The 20,939-nt window shown below is 35.3% G+C and overlaps 1 protein-coding gene across 1 annotated transcript; it reads right to left on the bottom strand.

Annotated features, from left to right (window-relative positions):
• Nucleotides 1-362: 362 nt before the first annotated feature.
• LOC117917748 (DExH-box ATP-dependent RNA helicase DExH8) lies at nt 363-19,875 on the bottom strand. Its single transcript, XM_034834124.1, has 15 exons — nt 19,424-19,875; nt 16,540-16,717; nt 14,248-14,421; nt 13,880-14,027; nt 9,951-10,262; nt 5,986-6,132; nt 5,731-5,911; nt 3,859-4,139; nt 3,642-3,764; nt 3,386-3,536; nt 2,981-3,231; nt 2,718-2,903; nt 1,675-2,205; nt 1,002-1,206; nt 363-765 (listed from the first exon to the last, which is right to left on the bottom strand). Exons 1-15 carry the CDS (start codon nt 19,563-19,565, stop codon nt 743-745), a joined length of 3,033 nt encoding a protein of 1,010 aa, XP_034690015.1. The 5' UTR covers nt 19,566-19,875; the 3' UTR covers nt 363-742.
• Between the last annotated feature and the right edge of the window lie 1,064 nt (nt 19,876-20,939).

Here is a 20,939-nt window from a genome sequence, read left to right as displayed (position 1 = left end):
TTGAAAATATTTTTTTTTTAAAAAAAATTCTTTGATATTTTCTTGTTAAAAACTTGAAATATTTTCAACCTATTAGGTGTATTTTCAAATTCTTCTTAAAAATAATATTTATTTATCTTATTTTTAGTTGTTTTCTATAATTGCCTATTATTTTTAAGAATAATACTAAAATTCTTTTTAAAATAAGGGGAAAAGCAACTGAAATTAAATAAAACATGTTCTAAAAAACACCTTGTTGAACAAATTCTAAAAAAAAAAAATATATCAAACATGTTTTTGCAACCTAAATAATAGTTTTCTGCCTTTTAGAAAAGAATATATATTTTTAAAAATTAGTTCTCCGAACGCTTAAGAAACAGATGAGGAAGACAATGGGATAAGCTTGCATTTTGCAAAATAAAGCAGAGACCCAAAGAATACGGCATGAAGGCCACCACAATGGATGTGCTTCCTACGCAAAGTTGCGATGACGTACAGAACACAATGAGCATCATTTTGATGCCTATAAAAGAGAAGGGAAAAGAAAGAAAAAAGAAAGTGCGCTTTGGGACCCAACAGAAGATGAGGATCTAGCCAGTGATGACATATGAACATGGAAACAAAAGACAAGACAATAAATGAAGAGTCCAATTAACATTACCTATCATTATCAGCCTAAATGCTTCCATTGTTAGGTTCAACAAAATCCACTCATCAGGCAATATTTTCCCATTCGCTGAAGATTTAATAAGGGAAGCATCTCTCACTGTTGGCAGCATCCTTTTCCTGCAAAAGTAGCATAATATTTACAAACCAGTATAGCATTTTCCTCTGCCTTATCAGTTTCAGGAGGCCTTTAAAAAGCACCAAAATGAAACGTCTGCGAATATTAGTTTCTGAAGAGCGCCAATATTAAAAACCCTAACTGCTCAGATGAAAGAATCCTTCTAATCGTTTTACAGCCAATGATATCTAAGCAATGATCCTATGCACACATCTGCAGAAAATATCCTACTTGGTACCATGTAAACGCTTGTTAAATGCAGTAGCATAATCGCCAAATTGAATGTCTGTAGGGGGGTGCAGGTTGAAAACATAAGAGGTGGCCCTTGATACTAACATCGGCTTCTTGGTCGTAACTTTGTCTGTCAACTCCCCAAAGCTTGATTCATCAAATGGGAACGAACACTTCAGGAAGAAGAAGCAATCTCTACCCAATTTTTCCACCTGAAAATGTAAATGATTAAACTCTCAAATCAATCATCCATGATCACCAAAATTATAACACCTGTTAAATCAGTATAACAGTTATTAAAATAGCAGCCGTTATTCGTGGAAACTACAATCACTATATGCTTTAATTATTTCAAACCTCACTTAACATTTTTTGAAGTTGTTGTAATAATAATATTTTTATAACATCGAATACAGAAATATTTATCAAAACTGCAAAGGTTACGTTGGTCCTATAACCTCTGTAATAGCAATTGAGCATACCAAAATTTTATCTAATTCCTAACCTTATATTGTTCTACACATACGAGCAAAAGATGTTAGTGCACATGCATTTGTAATATGAATGGAACCCACTGCAAACACGTGGCTGGGTAGTTCTCAATCTTGAATGACTTAGTATAGTACAACTCAGGCAGTGACGAGAATAGTATGAAATTTTTTAATATCAACAGTGAATACCTGCAATTGTGAAAATCTGATGTTCTTCATGGTAAGAATGACCTGCACTTGATACATGGCGTCTGCCAATATCCGGACAGCCAGACACTCGAAAAATTTCTGGATAAGATTTTTCTGTCCTTCCAAATTTCCACCGTAGTTTTCAAAATTAGGAAACCATAAAATGCATTCAACTTCATTCCATGGGATTGGATTTTCCCCTTCTGTAGAGATGATTGCCTTGTATGGTTCACGCAGCCCCCACAATATTTTAACAGCTGTGAGTGATGGGTCACATATGGAAATGTTTGGCAAACATGTTGTGGAAATGATCTTGAAAGGATTAAATTTGTGAGCAAGATTTATGGTAAAGTGCAAATCAGTATCATCCAATACAAGAACACGTCCTCCTAAAGCATTGGGGAAGAATTGAAGAAGCAATACAGCATCTGCATCACCATCTTCTGGAAGACATTCACCTGATCCACTAAATTCTGAAACTGATGGATCCAAATCATGAGAAAAGAAACATGAATCTCCATTTCGACAACCCTGCAGACACACTTTCACAATTGTTAAAAACACAACAAATTCACTGCACACAGCAGATAAGCAATCTGCTGTTTCTGTTTGAGTATTACTCTACTGAGAAGCAGACAGGGACATGGATTAGATCTGAAAATGCTGAAGGGCACGGCATTTTAAAAGAAATCACGATGATTCCATGTTGGTCAATTGTAATCATGACATTAAAGGCTTAGAAAATGATTTCTCCACCAAAATCAAGATGGAGAATATCACACTTTGCATGAAAAAGAAAAAATGCAACAGAAAGCAAAACAATGCAGTATAATAGAAGGAAATGCCATCAATTCCAATAGCTCATGGCCAATTTCCCCAACAATTCAGTCCTGTTGGTATCTGGGTCGAATAGGTTCTAGTTGGTTCAACTTTGAGCCATTGCTATGGGAAGTGATACCATGTACCTGTTATACTAACTACTAAAAGAGACTAAATGAACACTAAAAAAAATAGAAATTATAGAATCCCATTGAGTAAGATACCTGCAAAGAAAAGAAGAATTTGCATGTTGGTCCTTTCACTTCGTTGACTGGAAGTGAATGAGAAAAGGGGCATTTGTTACCCCTATTGCATGATCCACTGACAAAAAATCTACATGGAGAAGCTTTCCCATCATTAACAACTTTATGCTGATTGCTAGAATTGTTTTCTGTATATTGAACTCTAATCTGTGAAAAATGAAAAGGAAAGGAGCGATCATTACTTATTTCACAAATAACACCAAGGAGGCACATGAAAGAAGTACCTCTTTGATAACAAGGGCCATTTTTCCAGCTATAATATCATTCTGAAACTGATTGGGACTAACAAATGGCACAGCCAAGCATTTCCTTGCTTCACTTGGTGGCTCAAATTGATCATCTGTATCTCCATCTGGGAGTTGCGTGATAAGGCAAGTGTGTTCAAATTCATAAGGTTCATAGTAAGATGGTGGGCCATCAGATTTAACCAAAAATTTGGGCCGAAACCGGTGCACTGAATTCAGCACATCTTCATCTGCAAAGAAAGATACCCCAACTTGAAGAAACAAAATGAGGGCACTCATAAAATAACAAAAGAACCATGAATAAAAATTTAAAAAGAGAATAGTATACTTGAAGAAAAACTTAAAAAGAGAGTGCTGATATGATTAAACATTGAATAACCATACAAATTTCAGAGACATGATTCAGTGATGATTGCACAAGCATGTGGAAAGTGCACCATTCTTCTTCAATCTTGGCCAGAGGCAGCTGCTTTTGAGTTGTGTCCATCTCATCAAGCTTCAGAATTTTTTTCAACCTCTCAAGACGGTGCTTATCCTTCAAAATAAGGTGAAATGTTTGAATCATCTGAATCATCCTGAGGACAACATAAGTTCAAAATCTATAAGGATCCAAATATCCCAGCAGAACATGCTATTTTACCTTGAAAACACGCTGCCAAAACTGAAATGCACTTAGGTTTGCAATGAATGCCACCTCCCTTTTACCAGTTAGGACAGACTTGTCACTATCTCCATGGAAGTAGCAGTCAGTATACTGTGCAGACTGAAACAGAATAAATTAATCAGAAAGGAACAATAGTTTGAGCATTCACGTGTATGTCAAATTTCCAAAGTTCATTCACTTAAATAGGTAATACCAAATTTTCCTTCCCAAAAGGATGGAGAATGGGTAGAGGCTGTATGTCCATCAATATACCAAGCAAAATTCCTTCACGTAGCATTCCAATGTCCCCAAACTTGAGTATAAGCACTGAAGCATCAAAAGACAATGAGAAACTGGCAAGCAATCGTCCATAAAATGTAGGCTCATACCGGCCCCTAGGCAATGTTTTCTCCAGTGCATTGATGCGAACAAGGAATCTCAGCGCATCTTCAACAACTACTGGATCTGGAGGATCAAGAGCCTTCTGCAACAGGACTGGAATAAAAATTTTGCAAATAAGGATTCAAGGTAGAAACTTAACAAAGAAACACATTCAAGCAATTGCCATATATAGAATTTTGCAGCAGTAGGCAGAATATAGAAGACAAGGAGTCAAATTGCCTGTTCTTCTATACTAACAACTAACAGTTGTACCACAAAATTATTTTAAGCAGGCTTTACAAGTTGATTGATCTGGAAACAAAAAGGGGTAGATTATCTAGACCATCATTGTTCCTTAGTGAATATCATAACTGCCAGCTATAAAAGTAATGAACGTGCCGGATACCATTATCATCATCTGACTTAGGACCAGTTCTCAGGTGGTATTCATATCTGTTGTTGAAAGCCAACTCAAACCTAAACCTAAGGTTTGAAGAGGATGCCTTCCCAAAAACCCATCCTTACATTGGGTTCAAGATGCATGCTCAACCAAGTTTGGTTAGATCAGGTTGGTTGGTTGATTGTTTGGGATTGGAATGAAATAATTGCCTTTTTAATAATTATTTTTATTTTTGTCTGCTTTCAGTACAATAGACTTTGCCATGAGGCTTATTAATCAAGCATGCTGAATGGCATGGTTTACAAAGAAGAAAGAAAAAGAAAAAGGTATCAAGCAAAAAAAATTTGAGACAACTTCCAAAGTTAAAAGGAATAAATTTCTTACAAATATCAATAAAATTCACTACAATGCCAAAGTGGGAAACACTTGAAGTCAACTAAGATTAGCTTGTCAATTACAACTGCAAAATATGTTGTACACTGTGGCAAGTAATTGTTCTCAACTTCTTAATAGGAGACAGCTTATTGAGAAAGACAGAAGGGCATTGAGGAGAAAAGGTTTCCTCAGAAAAATAACATAAAAAAGCATTCAGAAACAAACCAAAAATAAAGAAATAAAAAAGGATAAGCATTGCAATAAACAATATTTACACCTCTACATTCTACACTTTCTTTCTTCACCTTTATAACCAACTTAAAAGGGCTAACTGCCTAACACACCATGTGTGGGTGCAGTGCTAAATGTAGATGTAGGCAGTAGTGTGATGAATCACTTCAGACGAGTCGAAAAACAGTGTCCAATTAAAAAATATTGCATAATCTTACACGGGTTTTGGTGGCAAAATTTGTTCTGACACCTCAGTGGTAGGGATGGGCCACTCTTAATGCAATATTACAGTAATTGTACAGATAAGCATTATCATTTTAACCACATAAAGCACAACAAATTAAATGTTATATGAGTATGACAATCTAGCTGTACATTAATCCAGGCCTGACTTGGGTCATTTTACTCGTTTTCAATTTAAGCAAGAATCAACTTAGGTTGATACGGACTTTCAGCACAAGGCCAATCCAGTGTGTAAAAACTTCATTTCATGCTCACCCCTTGCTCAAGGTTAGACTCAGCTTGATTAGATTTCACTCACCAAAAGTGGAGCTATTACTAAATCCTGAATTATAAGAAGATAATTCAGTAGTTTCATCTAGGGCCATATATTCAAGGGAGTCATCTGTGAGTGAGATACACTCTAGCCCTTCCTTTAAAAAGCCAACTTACAACAAAATCAGCAATATACCACTATACCTTTAGGGTCATTAATAGCTCTAGGTTCAGCACAGCAGATCAGAAGCACTTGCTGCCTCAATGATAACCTCAGTATAGCTGGAGGCTCATAATCCTGCAGCTTATTGAAAAAAGATCCTGTGACTAATCGAAAAACCTGCCCATCACAGGTCCGACCAGTTCTTCCTCTACGCTGCTCAGCCTACAGCATAGCTTTGAATTTGTCATATCTTAGTAAGAAAAATTTTAAATCAACTACTAGGAGTCCCTCAATACCTGAGACTTGGAGACCCAGGTAAGCTCTGAAGCTTCCTTTTTCCGATTACTGTCCCAAAAAACTTGTAAAGATCGGCATGAATCAATGACATATGCTACTTTGGGAATCGTCACAGATGATTCCGCAATATTTGTGGCTAATATTACCTGTATAAATTTGAACTCTTTAAAAATATCCACAAACATGCAAGATGTATGATTTAGGGTTAAGAATCACAAGAATGAAAAAGGCTTCTAACTTCTGTTAAATATTGGTAAAAGAGAAGATGATTACAAGTTACAACAAAAGCCAGATAAGCAGCAACAAATTCCAAGATATGTGCAGCATGACGTGTAAATGACAATGTCTCACAGAGCACTATAAAAATAGTTCGCACTTATATTCTGAAGAACATTATTATTTCCACCTTTTTTTTAACACATTTTTACCACCTGCTTATTTGGCAAGTGATGATTTGATGTGTTTTAAAGTAGTTAATTTGCATTAAATGCAAAAAAAAATTTGCATCCAATCACCACTTGCCATGTGAGCAGGTGGTAAAAAATGTGGTTAAATAGGTGGGAAGAACAACAGTACTCTTATATTTTCCTTACCACAAAGAATAATTAACAGAAAAAAGCATCCGTATCAAAAGAAAACTGACAAATAATGAATTTGAAACATGATTACCACACACAAAGTTCAAACAATAAATGGACTCATTAAAGAAATTACACAAAAAAATAACCCTAATGTTGTATTAGTCTAGAGATCATAAGGTCACAAATTGTTATTTGTCCAGAACTGATTTAAACAATTAAATCAGAGAAAAATTCCATAGCATCAGTACGTGTAAGACCCTCTTGCTTTTATTCACTATGACCCATAAACTTCAGCTATAACAACCACCTAGAAGAGGGACTGAGACAATAGCTAGGAAGAAATCCACGATCAATATGTAATGATTCATCACATAGACTTTATTCACCATCTAGGTGAAGTTAAGAAGTTCTTAGTTGAGTCCACAAACAGAATATTCTTTCTGTTCATGTCCATCAGACCTTTTCCTGTAAATTACTACTAAGGTTAGTTTGAGACTAACATCTTTTTTCCTTTTTCCTTTTTCTTGAGGATACACTCTCTGAGGGATACACTAGGCTACTAGAGCAAAAAGAAGATAAACTACAATGCCAGTTAGGAACTAAGATAGTCATATTTCATCCACTGGGAAAAAAGGAAGAAAAACCCTCACAGATAGAAGGCCCAATCATTGCTAGAAAATCAGTTTCCTGAGCTTTGGGTCCCTGAAAATCTATATTCACATCTCCAAAATTTTAGAAAGGTCTCAAAATATGGGCTTATTTCAAAGGGAAGCCCAAATATCACTATACCATTTAGTACAGTAACATAATACCACTTAATACTCCTTATAATCACTTAAAAAGCCCCCTTAGCCTCTCCTAGTCCAAACAAGAAGGCACCAGTCTCTATTAGATTTTCAAGAGAGCACCCATGCAAACAAATCACAGCCCATTTGATACAATAACAAAGACTCCCTTAGTGATCACTTGCAATAAAAGAAAAGAAAAACCTTTAGGCCCTTCTAGTCTAACAAGAGGACACCAACCTTTGTTTGGATTTTCACAAGAGCACCTGTCCAAACAAATCAGAAGGCCATTTGATATAACAAAATGGTATGCCTTAATGCTCATCTAAGAAATCCCATTTAGCCTCTTGTAATCCAAACAAGAAGGCACCAAACTCCTGAATTTTCAAAAGAGCACCTGTCAGTTTCAAGCTCACAAAATTGCACATAAGAAGAAATCAAGGATCTAAATGGAAGTTCCCTCAATCTCTAATAATTCAAGGTAATAGGAAGGCCTTTAAAAATTCACACCAGTTCCCAGCATGAGACTGTTGCATAAATTTTCTATCTAGAAGAATCTGCTAACCAATAGTACAGTGGGACAATCAAGAAACAAGCCATAAAATGAACTGAAATGAAGGTTGAGATGGATGACTGACCATACAGGAAAAAAAGAATTGATGCATTTTTCAAATTCTGAAGATAGCAATCAGAGATAAGATGAGACATGGGCTGTCCTGGGTGATTGGTTATGTGCAGAAGACCAGCACTGCACCTGTAAATAGAAATAACATGTTTGTTGGAAAAGATTCAAGTAGATACTTCATGTCTCCTTGCACTTCCCAGGGCTGTGGGGGTTACAATGGAAAAGATACAGAAAGATTTCCTTTAAGGGACGGTAACCAGAACAGGAAAATTTCATTTAATGAAGAATTTGACAGCCTGTTTTAGTAAGGAGAAGGGTGGGTAGGTATCGGGCAGTTGACAGTTGTCAATAAGGCTTTGCTGGGTGTGCAGACTCTATGGAGTGGAGAGTTTGTGGAGAAGGGTCATAGTGGGCGAATTCAGGGAAAAGGGAGATGGTGGTTCTTTAGAGAGGCAATAGAGTCATTTGGGTGGGTCTTCAAAAAGCTATCAGAAAAGGGTGGGTAAGCTGTTTTCCTTCTTTCATGAGTATCTTAGTGGTAGATGGCAGTGGCACAAAGTCTGGACTTAATGTGGGGCGTGGATAGGTTTTTTTGAGGGATCATTTGTCAAGGAGGAGACAGGTCATTGGAATCTAAGTTTATGAAGGAGCTTCCAAGATTAGGAAGTAGACCTGCTGGTCTCTTTTGCAGGTTATCCAAAACATTGCCCATCAAGTTGATAGCATGTGTAGATTGGTGGGGCAACATTGTAGGTCTAGATGCTAATGAAATCTTTTTGTAAGGCTTTAAGTACAGGTTTTTGTTCTCAGTTGAGTAGATGGGGGAATCCTGGGCTGCTTTGAAAGTTGGCTTCCTTGTTTGGAAAGCCCTAGGGAGCAAGATTCTTGCTTCAAATCAACTCCTGAGTTTATATTGTGCTTAGTCTTGGCAACTATGGATTTTCTGGTTCTTTGTTCATTGTTTGTTGGGTTTTTCCATGCTGTGTAAATGACATATTGCTTGGTTGGCATGGTAGCTTTGTGTGGAAACTCGTAAGATATGGAGGTTGGCTCCTTGAGTTGTTTTGGTGCATGTGGAAAGAAAGGAATGAAGGATTTCAAAGACTTAGAGCCTTTAAAGTAAGGGTTGAAAAACTTGTTCTTCAAATCATAATGACCTTGATCTAGTGTGCTGTGGGGAGTTAACAAAATGTCCTTAGATTTCATTCACAATCAGGAAGATTTATTTAGGCTATGAGATGGTTTCTCTTGTCCTTATTTTCCTTGTATACCATCTATGTACTTGGATTGACCCCTTTTTATTATAGGTGCATTTAATAAATTTCTCTCTTGTTTGCCTATCACAAACATGCCAGATGGAAAAGAAGAGATGCTTGTGCTTTAATTGAAGATGTCATCATAAATTTTTTTTTTTTTTTTGATGAGTAAAGTAGAAGATCTATTAAAAAGAGGAACCAAAAGAGCAACTCAAGGTATACAATACCTATACACCCACTGCCAAAACGGCCAAAAGAGGAAAAGAAAACATCCAAATGGGACTAAAATTGCTTCATGGGAAAACAGAATTCCTTTATCAAACCCACTTAGGACATAAAGCTCTAGTGATGGGACTGCTGAAAACAATCCCAAAGGTGTTCTCAAATACACCACCACCCATCTAAGAAGCCACCTGAACCTGGACTGTGAATTCCAACTGATACCATAAAAACTGTGATCACGATATAGATGAGGCCCTCACACCAGTCCCCACACACCAATTGAGAGGATGGTCTAGAAGTACAATCACCATTGTCCACATAATGAAAATGTGCAATGGGATGACCTAATTGTTAAAGATAAATGTTTGCATAATGTCTACAACTGTCAAAGATAAATGGTTGCTTATGTTATGAAAGTTAGGCAAAACCATTCAATGTTAACATGCAGGAGATCACAGTGCAGATTTAAAGAGGCAAAACCAATTAAATGTATACCTTACGATGGGACTTCCAGATTTTCATAGCCATGAGAGCTTGTTCAGTGTCGATGCTGCGATGTAATATATGAATTTTGAAACATGAACTGAGGGGCTTCAAAAGGTACCATTGCTGTTCCAGTGATTGGTATGTAGGAAGAAAAACCAAAATACTTTTTTCAATGTCCGGCTCATTCTTGTGGATTTGCAATACCAAATCATGAATAAGCTTGTGCACTTCAGGCTTGATATCAGCATTGTCCATGGAAGGGCTTGGCCCAGACAAATATCTTGTAGACAATTCTGAATTTATTCCCAGAAGTTCGGTTACCTGTTCAGCAAAAAGTAAACAGAAATAATCATCAAATACATGTGAAATTATGCATTAGCATCAGAGCATGACAATCAACTAAAGTTGAATTTACAAGAAGAATCATGAACAAGTAGAGATATAAAGAATCATGAACATTATAGTTATTCTAAGCCTGTTTCTTTTCCCTTGAGAAGAATCATGCTTTGGATGATCAGTGGCAAATTGGTAGTCTGCAGTCTGAACTACCTCATCTCTAATTTCTACCTTAGAAATAAGTGATATAAATGTCAAATTACCACTTATTGCTGCTCAACAATCTAATTTAAATGCACATGACTCAGTTACCAGACTATATAACAATTGTTTATTTGCACATGAACTAATAATGTATAACTATCATGGCAGAAGAGCATGTGCAAGTGTGCCTAGAAACATGAATGATGCATTATTTGCACATGAACTAATAATCCTGAACAAATTTTTTCTTCATCTTACCATTGACTGCCTCAAAGTTCTCCAGGGCTTGTGACTAGCATGATTCTTATGCATATTAACTACAAGGCCCATTGACAGTGTTTTTAACAATTCAATCGGTCTACCTTTGCCAGAAAATGATAAAATCATACAATGCTTATTTACTTTACAGCAATATCTAGGACTATAATTTATTCAAAACTGCAAGACATTGAGTCCCAGGTTTCCAAAAGTTATGACATCTGTATCAAACCTTCATATTGACTATGTACAATTTGAGTTTTATTCAAGAGTAAACTGCTCAGCTATGATTTTTTGGCAATGTTTCCTGTTAGTGTGCTAATATAACTAAATTGGGTTGGCAATTTTAGTCCAAAAGCATTGGTCTGAATGCTACCTACTCCCAATGAGACTTATCATCTTCAGAGTGAGATTGAAAACACTGGTTGGTGAAGCAAAGTGAAGACAATGGTTAAGCAACGGTGGATTTCTGGTTAAAAAAGAAGTTTAAAAGTGTTTAGGGTCCCCTGACTGCTCAAGGGAATGCTTGAGCAACCTTGAAACATGGGAAATAGAAAAAGTGAAATGAGATCACTTGAATGCCTAAATGTGTTGCTTGACCACCCCCAAGTGTTCCCAACAGACCATTCCAAGTGTCCCTTGGGCTTGAGCCAAAATTATTTTTAAAATTCTTTTACCTTGTTAGTTTCTATTTTCCAATTTCGTTAAACTTCTTTTCCTAATCAACCTAAGGTTTTTGTGTCTATTAAAGGGAAAAAAAATTTCATGATGTAGGAGGCAAGGATTATTCTACCTAGGGGTTTTCTAAATGCGTCACTTGAGCACCCTTGAGTGTTCCCACAAGACCGTTCAAGCGCCCCTTGGTTTTTAAGACAATTATTTTTAACATTCTTTAACATTATTGGTTTCTATCTTCTGATTTGCTTAGACTTCTTTTCCTAACCTACCTAAGGTTTTCATGTCTATTAAAAAGAAAATACTTTTCAAAACGTGAGAGGGAAGAATTATTGTTTATTTGCCGATTATGCTGCCAAAATTCAATAGCGTAGAAAGGTAAGGCTGTCAAGGAGCATACCTCAGGAGGAGTTGAGGTGAAAATCATTAAGGTGATTGGGGGTGCCATGTCAAGGATGTGAAGATGTATGGGTCTTGGTCAATAAAAGTTCTTTGGAAGAAGTTTGTATTTCATCCAGGTAAAACCATATACTTTCTTGAGACTTAGAGAATTTTTAGTGTGGTAGACAACCTTGGCTTTACCTAAATGAAAGAATTCAAAGGGGGTTTTTACGTATATCATGTACCTCCTTTGTATTACTTTTCGCATGTAATTTTCTTATTTCATCTGAATTGATTTGAAAAGTAATTCAATATGGTTGGTAAAATTAAAATTTGTCATAATCAAGTTCAGACTACCCATGCACTTCACCTCCCTAGGCAGTTTTGTGTATTAGGAACAAACTTTCATTTCTCTTCACAATAAAATGCATAAAGGAAACAGCAAGAGATGAGAAAATATAGAAGGTAGAGCAAAGGGGAATTTTATAGTAAAACTCTCAATGAAACCATTCGAGGTACACGCTTCCCTTAATCAGAAATCCACCTTTGAACATACAACCTCAAAATTTTCACGAGAAAGCTTATGACATAAAATTGCACGAAATTAGTCATCTTATGGCAACTAATTTACACCTATTTGGAATAACGTGGTGACACTCCTCAATAAAAAGCATCCTTTTTTACTTGGCATGGATCCTTTGTTGGGAAGAAGAGGATTAAAGCTTGGAGAGCGGCTTCTTTGTACTTATTTTGGACTATTTGGAAAGAGATGAATAAAAGAGCATTTGAAAACATTGAAAAAAAATATCAAAAAATCAAACAATCCTTTATGCGTGATCTTTTGGAGAGGGTTAGAGTGTACATTAGAGACTAATCAATGTCCATGGTGGAATTCATTAGTTAGTTGAGCTTTGAGGAGGGAGAAAGAATTGTTTTCATGTCTTTGAAATATTTTTTGTGTCCCTCTCTCCGCTCTATCTGGCCTTTTGGCACCTTTATATATGCCTTGAATGCATTTGCACACCCATTTGTTAAGTGCCTTTGGTATATTTGATCTTTGCCCGTAAGGAAAAAAGGGATCTAGATCATTTGTGCACTTGCCACTCTTTTGTTCGTACTTATACATGATTTTGGATTTTCTCTGCACTTGTATAGTGTGCTTAGCCACGATGCTGCTTAGGATCACCTCCTAATGAGTAAAGTAGTATTTTCTATTTATATAAAATTTCCTTATTTTTAAAAATTCTTAAGGAAGTTTGTAAAACCAAATTGGCATCATCTTCCATACACCTTCAAGCCATACCTAAAAGGCATCTGGTCCTACAGCCTTTCATATCTCTCCTATGCATAAAGCATCTCACTACAAACCCCTATTTTTTCTTCCCCTTTTTCAATAGGTACAATAAAGTTTTTTTATAGGCTAGGAAAAATAAAGTTTTATCAAAAAGCACCTCAGAAAAAGGAGGCACAACCCATGTATACAAGAAGCATACAAAGAGCACAAAAGAAATAAAAACTAAACACATTCACCTCTACTCCTGCCTAAGCAATCAAAGTTCATTGTAAACCCTTGTGCAACTAATAACTTGCACCACATGTGCTAATCTCACAAGTCAAATTCAGTGATATGCTCAGAAAACCCCACTGAGAATATTAATTATATATAAACCAGAACAAGGTGATGGTCTAAGAATTTATGTGAGAAATCCATATATTTATGTTTGAAAACCAAAAACATCCATCACTACTCCAGCCTAAGCAAATCAAAGTTCATTATAAGCCTTTGAGCTACTAAAAACTTGTGCCACATGTGCTAATCTCACCAAGTCAAATTCAGTGATACACTAAGAAAACTCCACTGAGGATATTAATTATATACAAACCAGAACAAGGTGATAGTCTAAGAAGTTAGGTGAGGTATCCATATATTTATGTTTGAAAATTTAACAAAGCGTAATGCTGGTAAACAAAATATGACTACCATACAAGAACAGAAAAGACAAAAAGAGCATTAATCAAGCCAGATGACTCTAGATGAACAAGAGCAAATTCCATCAGCAACTGTAAAGAGTTTGAGCAATTACCTGCTCAAGATATGAAACTTTTCGCTGAAAAAAGGTTTTTTTACTCGAATTAGGAATCGCAAGCACCTCTACTCTTTCACCCCTACCAAGATCCTTAAAATAATCCCTGTATCTTGCGATATCAGCAGTGGCAGACATCAAAACCACCCTGTGATATCAAAAATCAATCAGACCCTTAAGCTAAAGTGCCCCATAAAATTCAATTAAGGTGTATGTCATTAGTTAACATGCCCCTCTTGTATAATTCAACAAAAAAAAAAAAAAAAAACAGAAGTAAATATGACCAGATATGTAGAAACCAGAAACTTCAACAATATTACTGGCATCAAAAATAGAAAGAGAAGAAAAGAACAGAAAGATATACCAACCTCAAATCATAATCCCTCAGCATAAACTGCTTCACACATACAAGAACAAGATCCGACTCCACCGATCTTTCATGCACTTCATCAAGAATTATAACTTTGTATTCAAGTGCTTTTGACCCCTTTTCTCGCATTTCATCCAACAAAACTCCAGCAGTTTTAAAAACTATTTTTGATCTGTGATACAATATTAAGAAAATTACTCAATTAGAATTGTTTAATAAACATGATTTTTATAAAAGAAAGTGATCAAAAAGTATTGAGAACACCAGGAGAAAACCTTCACTGCATTAATTTTTTAATATGAAACTATGAAAAAAATAAAGAGGGGAGAGAGATAATTCAAAACTAAACAAATCCAAATGACAGGTGACTAAATTGAAAAGCCCCATTGCAAGTTGGATCAACTCAGAAATTCCACCAAAACACCAAAAGAGAATTAATTTGGTCTTTAAGAAAACAACTAGGTAGGTGCCAAATAAATATTCTTATGAGGACCAAGGACATGTAGAACCATGCCATGTGCTGATAATGCAAATATTTTTTTTTTAAAAAAAAAAAAGGAAAATAAAGTTAAAGTATTAATTATGGAATTTTATTAAAAGAATGACAGATATACCTCTCTAGAGTTTGTTAATAGGAATTACATTAAGACCTCCAGCAATTTTTTTTCCTTCTCTGATGGCCAAACATAAATTCAAATATAAAGCAGCTAACCAAAGGGGACACCCAATGTACACAGGGGTATACAAGAGACACGAGGCACTAAAAAAAGCAAAAAGACACATTCCTCCAAAAGATAGCAAACCGATAACCTTTTATCCACAATTCAGACTATTTACAAAGGTGTCTTACAATGTGGAACTCTTTCCAAGACTATGGATTCATCCCACCTTCCATGCTAGCTACTAGCAAATCTAAGCGAAAGAGAGTCCAAGAGGGTGCCTACAACTTAGTGACATCCTATGATAAGGAAGTTCAGTACATCATGCTAGATCAGATAATATGGCAATGTGAAGTATGAATAACAACTAAGTATTTAGTAAAATGGAAGGGACTACCAAAAAGCAAAGCCAGCAGGGAGCTTGCAAATGCATTGTGGCACTGCAGACTAGGAGGGAAAGAGTGTCACAGCCACTCCCAATTTTGTGCAAATATGCAATTTTGTCATTCTCTAGTTCTTTCCAAACAACTCTAGAATATTCAAGAACTTTAAAGAACACTTTGGAGCAACTTGACATGCTTGAGTGACTTCATCTATTTTTATAATCATGCATCAGAAATTAGGAAAATCAGGACCTAGCTAATAGTCATAAATATGGAATCCCATAACCATAACAATGTCAAGGAATTGAGACGTGAGTTGTCTAGCAAAGCTTTCTAGTGTTACTAAACTTGCCTTCTTTAACATTCTTTTCTTATTGACTCTGAGTTTTGCTTCCCTAACTGCTTGAATCAGTTGATTTGGGTGCTCAAAGCTTTGAGGTGCCAAGGTATTGCATGCATTTTTAAGGGAGATCGCAGTCTTTGACACAAGGGCTAGCCTTTCCCATGAATAATTACAGCTCATAACAATATTCTCAATCCCCTTTTTCCTAAAAGAATGTTGCCAAACAAATTTAGGAAGTTTTTTCAAAGACAAGCAATCTTGTCGCAGGTCACTTGTTCTAAATTGAGGCCACTGAGTCGAACACATCTATGTCAATCAATAAATACGCCAGTGTCATTTTATTTTATTTTATTTTTGATAGGCACAGTGAATGGTGGAGTCATTGTTACACAGTGAATGGTGTTATATACACAAATACCTCCTAGTTAATCCAATGAAATGGTATGACAAATTTTATTTTATTTCTTATAACCGAGGAACCTTCCATGGCCAAGCCCTTAGGACTCTCCATGGGGACCCAAACCTCGGGGTGCTAACCACCCCACGACAACCAGCACCAAGTAAATTCAAGGTATCATCAGTGGCAACATTTGAACCCAAGACCATGTGCCACTTACTGGGACTGCACTTCCTAGTGTTCGCCCTGACCAATTGGGCTACCCTAGCAGGTGACAGTTTTATTAATAACTCTACAAACCCAATAGCCATCTCCTGACTTCATAATACATTAGGATGTAACCAGTGTAACTTTTTCTCTCTCTAAGTTGATCAATTTTCCAAGTCACATCAAAGATGACATGGTTAAAGGGTGGAGCAGAAAGAAGTTTGACACTTGGAAAGTAATGGTGTGACATCCAAAATAATACAAAGATTAATGTACATGAACAGTGAGTTGACTGATTTACCTTTCTGACAAGAGCTTTGAATGGCCAATGTGATATCCAACCTCACCTCCCACTTCAGAATTACGAGCTTTTGCAACCATTCTGGCAACAGCGACAACAGCAAATCTCCTAGGTTGTGTGCACAATATGGGTGCCATGTTTTCTTCCAGAAGAAACTGTGGAACTTGTGAGCTCTTCCCTTTATTGCCACATGAGCATGAAAATAATGCAAGTTAAATCATCTCAGTTAAGAAAAAACTCTATCAATCCATATGGTGCAACGTGTATGATATGACAGCACAATAGAAGAAAGTAACAAATTCTCTTCCTTTTTTTTTTCTGTTACAATTGCATAAGTCAAGAAAAAATGTTTACTTTTTATCTTATAACTTTTATTTCGAATGAAAAGGACAGTAATCAAACCTAGAACTAAATGGGATTTTCAACCACAGAAATAACTTAAAATAGAGAACCAACAAAGTTCCTAATAAAAACAATAGAATTTGATTATCAATAGACTTTCCTATGGTGCATGATATGGCATCCATGAGTAAAAAGTTGGCAAAAAAATCATTCACAACAACTAAAATGCAACCAACTTCTAGCAATTCCAAGCAGCTAAGGAGTTAGACAAAAACCTTAAAAAATGCTCAACCTAATCTTGCGCTCAGGGCCAAAACAAGCTGGAACCAAACACAACCACCAAGACAAACACAAACCAACCCAAATAAACCCCCTTCCTCCCCCTTCTTCTCCAGGCAACCCTCCAAAGATGAAAAATTTGGCAGCAAATCAAAATGCCATGGAAGTAGAATAATCCACTGATAAAGACCATGAAACATTTAATGGCAGTTTGTTCTACTTTCTGTTCATATCTAAATATTTCTTTTTATTATACATGATTATGGCCCCTCTGATCCAAAAGAATTGACAAGCATGACCTCCTCCAATATTTTGCACTACGTTACACTATCAATAGAGGAACTTGATATGCAAGATGGAGACTAGTGGTGGCAGAAGAAAGGACCGAGCAAGGCAACGAAAGGAAATTTTCACGGAAACAATAGAGTTTGATCATCAGAAAACATTACTATAATGCACAATTTGAAATCCACAAGCAAACAATTGGCAAAATAATAAATGCATAGCTTTTGTCTACTTCAGATCGTTATGGAGCTATGCAAAAGCTTCAAGACTACAAACATTCCATGCTCAGGGCAACCAGTTGGTTCCAAACCAAACCCCCACTACCACCAACACATACATTTTCATAAATCTTTCATTCCTATTAATATAAAAGAAATGGTACTTGTAACAGAAGACTATACCACCATGTCTAGTGGCACTTTTGCCCATATAACAGCATATTTCTTCTTTTTATGTGATCATGGCCCTTTTCATCCAAAAAAGAATAATTAAATAGGACCCACCTGCACAAAAGAAGGAAAAAAAGCCAAAAGAGGGAAGTATGATAGTTTTTATTTTGGCATATATATATATATATAGGCACTCTTGATTCTAAATATGTATCCGTAGTAAATCCAATTTTCAAGAAAAATATTGGAGTTACATGCTTCTTTAATACATTTTTATTTTTAACATCTCTTTGCTTTTAACATTCATTTACTTGGTCTCAGTTTGCCAATTTAAAATACAGAATCCATATTGAAAGTTAAAACCACAGAAGTAGAGAACTAATAGACAGGAGATTTTACATTTTCTGTTTTTCACCTCTAACTAAACCTGAATAACAAAGACTCAATTTTAACATTTGTTATTGAACCTGAGAAATTAGTCGTCATGATGCAGATTTGATTAAAATTAATCTTTTTAATTTTTTAAGGAAATTCATAATAGCTTCAATTGTTTCCTTTGTGCTTTTCATCCAAATCAGTTGTTTGGAGGTGTATTATTAAAAATTTGATTCTTGCCACCACCATAACCTATAGAACTAATTGTTTTTGCTTTTTTATCCAACCTTTATGTCAAATGTACAACAGTCCCACAGATTCCTAGTTCTAACATAATGTTGGTTGAATTGCAGAAAATGGAGAAAACTTTAGAAATGATAATTAAAATTCTAAGTATCGTGCCCTCCGCTGTTTTTGTTTTTGAAACTTGAAAACTCCCATCAACTAGACCAAACAGTTGTCTTAGGCTCAACAGAATACAGCCTACAGCTTATAATTTTCATCTGAATTAATGAAATATTCAAATATCTGAGTAACAAAAAAATTTTTATTTCCTTTTTTTCTTTTTACCAGCAGAAAATGCAAAGCAGAGTGGACTCAAATTCCTCACCACCACTTTGGAACTAAAACCCTAGCTCACACATTCATGAGAAACAATACCAGCAATATACACCTGGTTTCAGTAGAAAAAACAGCAACAAAGACCAAAAAAAAGAAAATTGGAACCTCGCATCTTTCATTAGCAGTTCATCATCCTTGACAACAGGACATGAATGATTTCAAATATTTCAATTCATTCTCTTTGTCCTTATTTTTCTCATGAAACCAACACAGCCTTAACCAGAGAAGGGGACTATTCAGAGTATTTAGCTAAGTTCAATTTCTTGATCAATGTAAAATTCCAAATTTCTTTTCTTATTCCCTTCATTTCCTCAGCTTTCTGCGCAATTAAACTGAGCCCTAACAAGAAAGGAGATTACTATTTATACTATGCTCGGTTTCCCTAATGCCCGAGAACGAAACAGAATATGAAGCCAAATTCCAAAAATCGTCTCATTTTCCTTTACTCGCTTTTCATCACAAAAACGAAGGAACCAGCAATGGGAACCGAACTCCAACCACAATCAGAAAGAATCACACTCAAACTCAAAACTCCAAGACACAATCAAACAACTAAAACTCAAACTATTTGCCCGTTTTGAGTATCGAATTACCGCAGCCAGTTTCGCCGACGATGAGAGTGACGCGATTCTCCATAATCTTCTCCACGATCTTCTTCCTCAAAGCCATTACCGGGAGGGTCGAGAAATCGGCCGAAGAATCCGAAGACTCGCACGACGAAGATGATTCCGCCATTGCGCAAACTCGAAACCCTCTCTTCTTCACTGAAGTAAACTGAAGAACGAAATAGACTCTTCCGAGTTGTCTTCTAAATGCAGCATGGATTCTTTAAATGATAAAATCTCCTACACCCGTCGCAAAGGTACGCTTTTGCGCCAGCCTAACATGTTCTCCAAAGAAGGATACTTCGAACTTAGGCATGCAGTGACCTAGGATTTCTGACACGCGTCAAAATGGCATGGGGGAAATGAAATACAGCCAGCGTCATTTTCTTCGCGCTCTTCCGTTGCTTACGTGTTCGCGCGGCGTCAGAGGAGTGTCGAATAGATAGATTACTTCCGGCATAAGTTTACGAAGGAAGTTGCCTCGTCCCGTCTTCGATGGGGATGTCTTCATAGAGGAATTTTGAGTCAAATTGGACCCAGTGAACTCATCGATGGTCAAAGTCATCCCGTATCATCTTTAGTAAAAAAAAATTAATAATTATTTTATATAATAGCTTAAAATTTCTATTTTATAAACTCAAATTTTTATTTTATAACTTTTTTTATTTGAATATATAAAAAGACACTTTTTTTTCCTTTTATAAATAACATTAAATAAATGTTCCCATGAAAAACTTAACAATTAAAAAAAACCTAATTCTATCTAATTAAATAAATAAGTCAATGTAATTACTATGATTAGGTTAGAAATAATGAAGGGAAAAGTGAGATTTGATTCATTAATATGAAAATATATGATAAAAAAACTTCAAATTTTTTTAAATTAGTATTATCTTCATCTATTTAAAAATAATTTAAAATACATATATTTTTTAATAAGTTATCCAATTATTTGAAATACATGTATTTTTTATTTCCTAAAATTTTAAGACGAAATATTGTCAAACAAGCCTCATTTAATCATAATTACTAATTCAAAAAAGTAATAAGGTTGCTTAATAAATAATAAATAATAAAATTAATAATATATAATTATTTTAATTATGATTCATTTATCTAATATAAATATTTATTTCTTTCTTTCTTTATTTTTATACTATATATCAAAGTACAACCATATTATAAAACATTTTATATCTAAAAACTCTTACAACAAAATTTATTCTTTATTATATTAAACAATTATTAATATTATATAATAAATACAAATTTATTATTGATTTATTTATTATCAATCGTATGAATTTATTTTTAACTTCTTAATACTACAATATAAAAAAAATAAAATTCTTACTTTATAATGTTTCTAGATAAATAAAATTATCAAATTCCCAAATAATAATATCTAAAAGGAAGTGAAACATCTACATGGATGAATCTAGTTATCAATTGATTTAGATGATATGGCAAGTAAATGGGCATTTTTTTGAATAAATTGATAACT

Source organism: Vitis riparia, chromosome 7 (assembly GCF_004353265.1).
Source record: "Vitis riparia cultivar Riparia Gloire de Montpellier isolate 1030 chromosome 7, EGFV_Vit.rip_1.0, whole genome shotgun sequence".
NCBI lineage: Eukaryota > Viridiplantae > Streptophyta > Magnoliopsida > Vitales > Vitaceae > Vitis > Vitis riparia.
Note: the sequence above shows the minus strand (reverse complement) of the source record. Positions and strands in the feature narration are given on the sequence as shown.

Excerpts from the sequence above, each read along its gene's own strand:
- LOC117917748 (XM_034834124.1), bottom strand. The coding sequence starts at position 19,565 with ATGGCGGAATCATCTTCGTCGTGCGAGTCTTCGGATTCTTCGGCCGAT. Across the intron at positions 3,765-3,858 it reads CTTTTGGGAAGGAAAATTTG|TCTGCACAGTATACTGACTG; the intron begins GTATTACCTATT and ends ATTCTGTTTCAG. Across the intron at positions 3,232-3,385 it reads GAATCATGTCTCTGAAATTT|ATGAAGATGTGCTGAATTCA; the intron begins GTATGGTTATTC and ends CTTTCTTTGCAG.